The sequence below is a fragment of the Falco peregrinus genome, chromosome 2 (assembly GCF_023634155.1).
Source record: "Falco peregrinus isolate bFalPer1 chromosome 2, bFalPer1.pri, whole genome shotgun sequence".
Taxonomy (NCBI): domain Eukaryota; kingdom Metazoa; phylum Chordata; class Aves; order Falconiformes; family Falconidae; genus Falco; species Falco peregrinus.
In genome coordinates this window covers 13,397,263-13,408,862 of record NC_073722.1, presented here as the reverse complement: position 1 = coordinate 13,408,862, position 11,600 = coordinate 13,397,263, and the positions used below count along the sequence as shown (strand labels likewise).

General features: G+C 37.7%; 1 protein-coding gene across 1 annotated transcript in view; it reads right to left on the bottom strand.

Annotated features, from left to right (window-relative positions):
• Positions 1-1,636: 1,636 nt before the first annotated feature.
• Positions 1,637-11,600, bottom strand: part of USP38 (ubiquitin specific peptidase 38) — a 30,633-nt gene continuing 20,669 nt past the window's right edge. The window contains 1 exon segment of the mRNA XM_055794036.1: positions 1,637-8,071. Coding sequence (XP_055650011.1) covers positions 7,910-8,071 — 162 coding nt within the window. The 3' untranslated portion in view covers positions 1,637-7,909.

Genomic DNA, 11,600 nt, shown 5'->3' with positions numbered 1-11,600 from the left:
GGAGATGCTTTGAGTTTAAAAGCAGCCTTGTCAAATAAGCAGTTGAAAACTTACTCATCACTTGAAGTTTCTCCCAACTTGTGGCACACACTACGCATTCACAATTGGAGAAGAAATACTGACCACAACGTACAAACTCCGTATTAGATTTGCTCCTGGAAAATGGGAAGTTTCAGAAAGAAACTCTGCTCCTCCACACCTGCGACGAAATGTTCTTCATCTATGACTCCACTGAAGTCTGTGGTCTATGAACAGAGGGTGCATTTCAGGCCTAGTGTATTAACATGGCAGTCTTTCCATACGTGCCTTCCTATCTTAACACACCCCGTGAAAGCATTGCCGCAGAGGTACTCTTGCAGGCTACCATGCAAGATCACATTGACACTACCTAGAATCCCATTCCAGGCACTGATCCTTCTTCTGCAGAATGGTTAGTAACAGCTTTTAAGATATCAGCTACTTGAGGCCTGTTTGCTTTCTATTCCAGATTCATACTGTGCATTATCCTCACATATGCCTTCATTCACATCAATCCCCAAATGCAAAATACAGCAGACAAATCCAAATGATGAAGTCATTCACCTAGATGCTTGTTTATACTGCAGCCAATTCTGTTCCCCAATGAATTCTGCGTAGCTGCTGTTTTCATGGCCTCATCAGTAGGAAACACCCCTTGCAGTCCTGGGATTTTAAAGCACAGCAGAGAACTAGCAGCTCCTACTGGAACCAAAGCTTTTTTTTTTTTTTTAAATTATTATTGGGTCCTTTATTATGTTAAAGCTTGATCTGTCCTGTATGTTGGCAGTTAGCAAGTTCAAGTTACTGAAAGCAAAATTCAAACAGCACAGGTCAAGAAAGCAAAATTCAAACAGCTCAGGTCAAGAATAATTCTTCAATTAGCCTGAATAAGTCTTGGATGAAGGGGAGATACCCACGATTTTATCCTCACAGGCAGTGCCCAGCTTAATCCTGACACCACATAAAGGCAGCTGTTTCTAATGCCAGAGGGAGGTGTGGGCAGCCAGCTAGAGGAGACTCAACTTCAAACTACACATTCTAAGGGCAACCTAAACCTTTCCCTTCCCTCTCACACAATTCACCATCCAGGAATAATTTACAGATTATTAACTGGGCTGTTAATTGTTTGAGTTTCCTAGGTATGCTTGTAGTCCAGAAAACAACCAAACCTAAAAACCTCCCTCCTTTCAACTTGTAGTTTGGGGAAACTTAAGGAGAAATACACAGAAGTTGAAAACAACCTTCAAGAACCTTGTCTTTATTTACAGGAGGCCTGAATGTGTGTGTGCCATAGCTTCCAGGTTCATTGAGAACTGCTGCATTTTAACCAAAGATGATGTTCTTTATTAATTCAACAAGTGCAAGGTCATTTCATCTTCTTTGAAGATTTAAGTAGCACCAGTTGAGAAGACAACTCAAATGAAACACCACTGCAACTGAAATAACACAAGAAATCCAGCTACTGCCTATACTTGATTCTCCAGATCTAGTTGGCCCATTAAGTCAGAGCAGAGAAGTCCTATTTTCCATGGTTTTGTGTGAGATCCTTTTTCAAGCTCACTTCTACAACTCAAAAAAAAAAAAACCAAACCCAAAAAACCAAAACAAGAAACAAACCTCCACCACTGTTATATTTTACTAGAACATCTGTCTTTCAACTTAAGTCAAACACACAAAAGCTTCAGTACTTTCAAACACATTGTGAGGCATTTAAAAATAAAATTTTGACTTTATGCAGCCCAACACATGTACAGTAAAACATGCATTTGACCCATCCATTTTTAAAAACAGATATGAAATAATATTAAATACTTATGCCAGTTTACAAGATTTGAAGAACAGGCATACTGTCAAAAATATTTCATCTGTATTTCAGTAGAACAAACACCCTGAAAGTACAGCAAGAAAATGAAGTAAGTTTCTTTTCAGGAACTGAGCACTAAATACTGTAATTTTTTAGAGAAAACTTGAGAAAGGGCGAGTCAGCTGAAAAACGGTACTAACCTTTAAAGCCAAGTACTAACACATTCCTGTGTTTGGCAAGGGATATGCCCTCCCCTCAGAACTAGAATGGCTTTGCATCTCTGCAAACCACTTAAGGCTGACTTTTTTTTTTGTTGTCATTTAATGAATTCTGTAGGAAAACAAATGGTGAAACAGTTCCCAGCCCTTGCATCACATTTTGTAAGATGTCAGAATAAACACAGATCCAAAACATGGTCATGCAGGATGAAGTAATGACAGTCTATTCACTGAGTAAAATAATTATTATGAACATGTCAGTTCTGATACCTGTTCCCATCAAGTTAAAACTCTTTTCAAGACTACAGCCCAGAGAAGTAGTCTCCGAAGTGAGACACATGCACCCCAAGGGGTGTGTAAAACAATCCATTTGGGTGCAAGAAGAAAGTATTTTTCATACCATTAATAATCAAAGTTTCAAATAATTTTAAAATACTGTTTATATCATGTTTCTTTCATACGTTTTCAATATCTACACTTGCATATGTACATAATATATTAGGACAGTAGTGCATATATAATTTAAGTGAATAAATATATATAGATTGGATGCACACAGTTTTTACTGATAGGGGGTGTGCAATCAACAAAGTTTGGAGACCACTGGCCTAGAGGATGCTGTATGATACTACAGCTGCTAGCCCAGTCACACATCCTGTTGCTGAATTGATTTTTTAATGTCAATCTGAAATACTCTCCTCAGCAGCATATTTTCAATATACCTACTGAGGTCCCCGTGTCCCCCCCTCAAATTTCCCACACTAATATAATGGAAATTTTAGAAGCATTAGGCTTGGATAACAGGGCATTGTTGACAGTACCCTCTGAAGGAATACAGCAGATAACAGGTGAAATTATTGAAACACACGCAACTTCTAAATCAGATCAGCGCCATCCTTTCTTTTTTGCAGTCTGGTAGTCTCATTTTAGTCCTGCACCAGCACTTCTTCACCTCCCCCCTGCCCCTCCTTCCCACGCACTAACTCCAAGTGCAACCACCTGACCTCTTTGTGCTGCTTGCCACAGGGGCCAGTCTATCAGTGCTGCCAGGGGTCCCCAAGTTACCCACTGGGCTTGGAGATGTGGCTGAGTTAAGGACTGTGCCGCACTTGAGCTAGCACCTGCCCAGTGCGGCTGGCTGCTACACCTCAGACTCCTCTTGTGGCCCCCACTGCAGAGACACACACTGAGGCAGCACCCCAGGCTGGTTGCCTCTGGCCACCCACAGATGCAGAAGACAGTCAAGGTCCCAAATGGCCACCCAGGCAAGGCACAGTTCACAGGTGGCAGCTGTTGTTCCCAGTTAGTGTCTGGGGAAGCCAGCCAGCAAGTGTCCCAGCATTTCAGTGCATGTGGTAGCATGCTGTTTACCAAGGCAGCAGTGGCAGGTTGTGCATTTTGACATGCCTATTCCAGCACTTTTTCTTCCAGAATGGGTAATATTTTTAGGAATCAGTTGTAAAAGGAAGACGACTTGTATCCTGAATCCACGTACCTGCTTGGAATCCAGCAGACTTAAAAAAAAAAATCCTTCTGTTTTAAATAAGAAAGCAGCACATTATTTAAAAACATTCATCTCTGCTTCACTGGCTAGTTAGTTTGTTTTCCCTTTGATCTGGATGCTTTCATTCAAGCAAAAGCAAGACTCACACTGAATGAGGGGATGCATGTGCATTTAAAAGAACCAGAAAGCATATGTGGTAAGCCAGTGCTGCACTACACATCACAGCTAGCATGCTGATCACAGCCAGAGCTCAACTCACAGGCCTAGTCTCTTTAACCGACTTGCTGAAACAGAGATACTCACTAGTTATTAAGTCCATGCAGAACATAGTGCTGTACACAAGCCAGTGTCACGCAACTTTCAGTTCTCAACTGTTGTACTGGACGCAACACTTGGGTGATTTAAGAGCTTATTATTCATAGCGATGAATTCCGATTAAGGTAGATCTATGATGAGTGGCTGTAGGGAATATGGAAGTTTTTAAGATAGTCTGCTCTATCTCATTTAGACTATAGATCATTTGCTCACCCATTGAAGAAGTCCAATAATTTACATTTGATTACAGCCTACTGAGGATATCAGGTGCTACAACCCATTACACCCCATAGGTTATTAACAAGGGAATCACCCTTCCGACAGAAAACAAGCACATTTCTTTGGATCACAAGTCTTCCTAGCTTCCACTTCACGTCACTTCGTAATTTTTATGCCTTACCCTCCTAAATCAGAAACCAACACCACCCAAAACTGAGCAGTCAACCTTTGTTGTTATGTCATAGTTTAGTATTCCCTTCATTTACACTTCAATCTTTGAGGCTTAAAAACAAAACTGGCAATGCACCAAGATGGGAAGCCCAACAGAACAGCAAAACTCTAGGGAGGGACTGGAAAGGACCTCTGGTTTATCAAGTCTAGTTGCCTACTATTCAGACATCACTTTGCATTTCATTTCTTTCATAGATATACTTGGCTCTTCCTTCAAAGCTGGTCTCTGCCTGGGAGGCTATTCTAGAATTAGTTCTAGTTAATTGGGAACCTTGTTTGTATTTACGGAAAGTTTATGCCCAGTTGCTTTTGTTCTAACATTCCTCTAGCTCACAGAGCTTCTGCCCTTTGCCTGTCATTTATACAAAAAAATAGTAGTATTCTGATTCCATAAACAACCTTACTGCTACAGATATTTTTTTTAAAAAAAAAAAAGCTTACCCAGGAAATTAAACTTCCAGAGCATGCAGAAGATAAAACATTTAACTTTCCAGAGTACGGGACAAGGGGCGAGGGTGGGGAAGGAAGGAAAAAGACCCTAGCCAGAAAGTGTGATGGGTTTAGTTATCCAAAGAAGCCTTTTCTCTCCTTGTCCTAGATAAATGGGCTTGTAGACATTGTAATCACTTGTTACAGGGGTGACATTCACAGCAAGCCACGGTCATGCTCCACATGAGAAAAACATACAAAATAAGCTGTATGGAAGAAAGTTAATAGACCTCCACTAACTATTAAAACAAAGACCAAAACACAATCTGTCATGATAAAAAGAAACACAATTGTAGAAGATATATCATCCTTGAGTTTGGTACAATAGTGTATCCTCCATGAAAAGAAACAACAAAACCCCTAAGCTTCAGAAACAGTATTAACATATTTTGTATCTTTCCACTGATCCAAGTTAAAAAATCAAGAATGGAGCCAAAAAGGTCAATAAACAAACCATCCAACATTCATTCACAGGCTACAGAAATTGAAGTACCCTATGTACATTATTCGCTCATATTATGTCCAGAAGATAGAAGCATGCAACACCATTAGTGTAAACAATGATAAAATGTATACAATTTAGGGTATGAACTACTTCTCCACTTTCACTAGTTCTATTGAAACCTTCCAAGTTAGGTATCAATAGGCCTACGATGGTTGTCGGGTCAGCAGACTTGCAAATAGGTATTCTGAATGTTAAAGTCTATTTGTAAAACCCAAAATAACCGCATCAACAGAAGTCAACAAGGGGAAAGAAAGAAGGTTATTTTCAGTTTGAGGCGTACCATCATTTTATACTTAAGGAGATCCAATCCTACTGGCATTACTCTCATACAAAACTTCCATATTTAGCACAGGCAAAAAGCAGAAAGCCATCTAAGAGCTCATGAAATAAAGTACAATAGGTATACAAAACTCATACTGCACATTATTTTTAGGTAGGCTACATGATTTGGTTTTTTACTGTGAGAATGTAAAACCAAAACTGATCTTTACAAAATTATTATTTAATAGAGTAAAAACACTTGCCCCTGCTTCTACTTACTAGTGTTTTAAAATGAACAACAGATTGATAGAAAGACAAAATACTCCCATTGTAATGGAAACAGCAGACAGCTTTTTAGTGTGTCCTCATGATTTGGGAGACAAAAGCCAAATTTACCTGTCATACAAACCATTTTAAAACCAGAGCTAACTGGCAGAGAAGCCTGAAAGGAAATAAAAACCCCATTAGACTGAAAGTTACAGCATTTCAAGATGAAGCGAGCTTCCAGGAAAGCCTTGTCCAAGCACAACGAAATGAGAACTTTCCTCACACTAGTCTCATAACATTCCATATTTCCACAGCTGAACTCCTGGTTCAGAGACCTACAACTGAGATCGCAACGAAAAGCGTAGGTCAAAGCCAAGGTACTACAGTCAAAACAAAGCTTGGAAACTACTGGAAAATGAAAGTCTAGCTTTCTGGAGCAGTAGCGTACTAACCTATAGCAGAGCAAATAGCACAGTTTTAGTGATAATATAAAAATAGCTTGCAAGCTAAGTTACCTTTCAGACTAAACTCCATATATATGATATCATATGAACAAGGTTTAATTTTCTCAACTTACTTAAAAGTTTTGTAAAGGCATTTTTAACGAAATTTGTTTATTTTGTACAGTTAAGCTAACACCTGCCAGGTCTGCATGCTTTTTAAAGATGCACTTTGTCACCTAGTAGAATATAAAAACACACTAAAAGAGTGCAGAATTTTGTAAAAATACTTTAAATAGACTTACACTTCACTATAAGATTATTCAAGTTAAAAATCAATCATCAGATTCAACAGTGTAGCTCCTTTACTTCTGTTATCCTCATTGCACATCAAAAAAAAGTTGCTCTTTCTGCCAAGACTTAAAGAGTGGATCCCCAACCTCTGCTGGCCTAACAAGCAAGAAAACACCACTCCATAGACAGGATCATTTTGGTCTTCTGCAGACACTTAAAACCTGAACTCACCAGAAATTTCTCTGTACAAATAAAATCAGAAGGCAAAATTTCAAGGGACTCTTAGAAGCATAGAACCTCAGCAAGAATCAACACAAGTAACCTCTCTGTGATTTCACACACATAGCTCAGTATTTATGACCAGATCTTCTTAGCAATGCAGGCCACAAAAGTCAGAGGACTAGGCATAGAATTTTTTTTTTAATCAAAAAATAACGGGCAACGCACTTACTGCGTTTCAAACCACCAGATTTTTACTTCTGGAAATCTAATAGCTGTCTATAAATGTACTGATTTCTAATACTCACCAAAAAAAATAATTGACTGACACATTTTTCTCCTTTTCTGCAGCCTCGGAAAGTTTGTTTTAGGTTACAGTACTGCAAGGCACATACAGAATCTCTTCCTTTCCCATACACAGCAGATATATTCCCTGAAATAATTTTAAAATCCTCAAAACAATTAGAAATGCTACAAAGTTAACAATTCCTATTTAAAAACATTGTTCCTACAGAACATGCACTTTTTTGGAAAACAACTTAGCAAATATTTATAAATTATTTTTTCTTCTTTACATTTAGACTGGAAACATATTGAATATTTAACCTGGAAAGTACTGTATCATGTCACATTTAAGTTATTGCCTTCATTATAAATTGCATCATCTCTGGAAATACATAAAGGTACTGGATTTGAAAATAAGGTGAGTGAGAGACTATGTATGCAGTTTAGCCCATCTGAAAGGATTTCCACATAAAGGAATACTGCCAGAGTAAAAAAAGAACTTTCTTCGTTCAGTGGATGAGGACAATAGAAACTGATGTAAGTGCATTTGTTCAGTTGAATGCAGTGTCATTTGCATCTACTTAAAAAACTACTTCATTTTCTGTCTTTTGGGCAAGCACATCTTACTATAAAAGCAACTGAATTTTTAAGAGGTAGTTTTTTTTCCATTATGCGCTTATTTATTTCAAATAAAACATAACCAAAAAACCCCCAACATTTGCTTTTGAACAAGGATCAAGTCTCAAAACTTGGTACAATATCTGACAAAGTTCAATATTTAGTTGTCCTCAGCAGTACTGGGCTGCTTTGGAACCAGTGTATTCCAGGTTGTCTTCATAGTCAAAAGACTAATCTACCAACAGTACTGAACCCACCCCCTCCTCCTCCACCTGTCGGTCCACAACTTCCCGGGGGGTCGTTGTCATCAAATCCATTGGGTCGGAAAGAGCAGGAGGCTGAGGCGGCTTGAAGTGCTTGTGTTCGAGCACTAAGCTCTTGCTCCTGAAATGGAAGAATAAAGACTATTAGAAAACCCAATGAAAAACTAAAACTAACCTAAAGTCCTTGAAGCAGCTTATTTCTAGTAAATTTTGAAACATCTTTTAAAGCAACATCACTAACTTCTGGGCTCCTAAGTCTGAATGGCTCTGCTGAACTTCAAAATGAACATCCACAGCCAATCCGAGATGTACAATTTCACTGTATGTCAGCAAGTATATGTGAATCATAATTAAAACCATTTAAGTTTATGCTAAAATCTTATTTTTTGGCAACATGGGATGTTACTAAAGAATTAGGCTGCTGACCAAAAGCTATCAAAACATTAGGTTTCGATAGATGTTTCACAAGACTTTTCATGCTAGTAATTTTAATATGCCCTTTGTTTTGGTTGCCAAATAGAAAGACCATTAAATCAATGTTAATTATTTAAAAGACACTTTTATTCCACTCAGTCAACTACATAGAGTCACAACGTATTCAGATAAAAGGCAAAAAAAAAAGGACAACCTATTTAGTTTCCATTTAGCACAGCTTTTTAACTTCCAAGTGTTATTGCTATGCTAACTGTTTTAACATCAGTTAAGTCCCATGAACTCTCAAGCACTCCATAAAAATCAGAGTCAGCTGCTGGAAAAAGTACCTGCACAAGTAGCAGGAACAAGAAAGCATAGCCTCCTGCCAGCTGCTTTTTCAACTGAATGCCCCTGTGGCTTCAGACATCTAACAGGAAGAGCACTGGCTTTTCCCCCTCATTAGAGATATCATATGCCATTTTGTCTCTGGCCAACTAGTTTCATAAACCTCACAGCGATTTCTTGTCTTTAGTATCCCTTCCTTCACATCTGTCAAGAGCTTCAGAAATTGAGGGTGGGAAGAACAGGTGTTGGGCTCTGGAAGAGCAGCAAGAAAAAAAGACAACAGAACTGCACAAGCTTTATTTCTCTAGGAAACAAACTGAAAGTATTCAGGTGTTAAGGCTCATACTGATAGCCTCCTTCACATGACACTTCATCACTACATACCTCCCTAAAGGCAACGGGAGGAAATTTTACCAGGGTTTTAGCAATTACATGGTTCACCTTGAATTGTTCCTTTTCTTCTGTCTCCTGGTGAAAGCAAGGAACAGAGCCGAGAACCTGGAAGACTGTTCGTATTATACTACCATGAAAGCACTAAACTTGGTCTTGTCCATGTACTTTCACAGGTGCTAATAATAGTACTTGTGGGTTTAAATTACTCTGCCCTCTTAGAAAAACAGAGCCTAAGTTTAAAACTATTTTATAGTACTAAGGACTGAAATGCATACTTGTTTTCAAAATGATATCAAAGATATTTGAAGAACACTGTCTACACAGATACGCTGCCCATATTCCTGAAAGACAGTGTTATCTCCAGCAGTATGTGGTCTCTTCTGTATCTGCTAACTATAAGACACATAAAACTAAGTAAATTTACTAAGAACAACAGGGGAATATGAAGAACTCACTTCTAGTACCAGAAATCAACATGGAAGTTTGATTAAAATAGCAGGCCTCGTATAAATAGTCTGTTTAGTTGAAAAACTACACTGCAGAACTGTTTAGCTTAGAACAGAATTTCTTCTCAAAACTAAACTGTACCTCGGCTGGTTTTTTTTGTTTGGTTGGTTTTTTTTAAATTGCACTAAATGAAAATATGGAAGTTGTAGACAAAAAGTACACTAGAGTCTTGCAGCTAAGAATTTTGTCAGATTTAGCTAGAAACATGATTTATTTCAATTTCCCTTACTAAGTTACTGGATAGTATGGGGCCTCGGCATAGCTCTGCAGCTAAATTAAGTGTCTTCTATTAGGTACCTTTCACAACACCATTAGCAACTGGGCAATTGTTCTGCTGTCACTAGGCTTCCTTGCAGGGAGGGGACAAAGAGAAGCACTACTATGAACAGCAACAACATAGTATCTTGCACATGACTTGTGTGCAAGGGATGACTCCCAGGTCTGGAGCAATGCACCACATTCAGTACAGAGTGTAAATGAACTGCAAGCACAGCTTTTGTCAACCACTTGGAAATACTGTTCACAAGCAGCCACAGCGCAGTGAGAACAGGATAAACCTCAGCTATGATCTTAGCTTCACTGCTATTATGTACTTGTCTATAGTGAATGGAAGGTATCTATACATACACATGCATGAGAGATATGAAGCAGTGATCAAATTATCAGTTCTTAATGTTTCTTGACAGAGCACAAGTATTGAAAACACACATTGTCTTCAATGCTAAAAGTGAAATTATGTAGCACTTTAACATCATTCATGCTTTATGCCTGTTGAGTAGTTTCAGTAGTTTGTGCTAACTAAGCACATTTCTTTCTTCTCTCAAGGCATATATTGACTTGATTAATATGAACTTACATTAAGTTGTTCTAGTATAGCATACAGAGCTGGCATTTTTGAAATAAGTACTCCTGTTTCTAAAAAGATGTTCAATGGTTTCAGGCTGATTATGTTTACCCCAACAAATACTAAATCAGGTAAGTAAAACTTGATAGTCAATACAGTTCTCTGAACTAAGAATTATGCAGAGCTACCCCCTCTGCTTTCCACGTTCCCAAAACAGGATTTTTAATTTGTTTTAACTGGAGTGGAAACTACCCACATTGCTTTTGTTATTTAAAGCAAAAATATTTTAGTTGACCATGTGGTAAACCGGTATGCAATAGTAAAACAAAAGCAATAAGCAATAAGAGTGTTTCTTCTAAAAAGTAAAGGCTTTCTCAAGACAGAAAAGTATATCCTTAATTTAGCAGAAAAATAACTACTTTAGAACTCTGAACAATAATGAAATGAGACTTCTCAAAAATATGACTTAATTCAGTGAATTGCAATATTAGTGTTAATTTGAGAAAAACAGTAACTGAGTATTTCTACATTTAAACTGAGAAAAGGACATGATCTCAACAACTCTCAGATTAGCTGAGCACTACAAAGAAAGCCAATACTGAAGAATCCAAAACTGAAAGGTGGGTAAAAGATCCTGTATTTTAAAGAAACCCAAACAACTAAATCCCAAACAAAACCCATATACCTGGAAAAATCTTCTCAATTTTGAGAAGACCATTTTTATTTAATTATAAAGGAAAAAGTTTTCAAGGAACTACTAACTTTGCTTTCACTTGTAAAGCTAGAAAAGAAAAGGATTACTTTATGTAACTTCAGGTACAGGTTTTATAGAGAAAGCTTTAGTATGGAAGATTACCAAAAAGCAATTTTTGCATATATGCACTAAATGACTAACTTTTATAAAATCACATTGACTTTTCACTTGTTCTAGACATACAGAAGTATTCAAAAAGCTTAAAGTAATTAACTTCTCTGCATACTCCTGAAATTGCATCAAAATGATCTTGAAAATGTTAATTCACAGAAACATATTTAAGAATAACTTCATTATTTAACTTTTCCCCCAATATCCTGATACTGTTGCTTGTTCCATATGGCTAAAGCATCTCTTCAAATCTGAAAAAAGCCTGTTATACATACTCAGGTA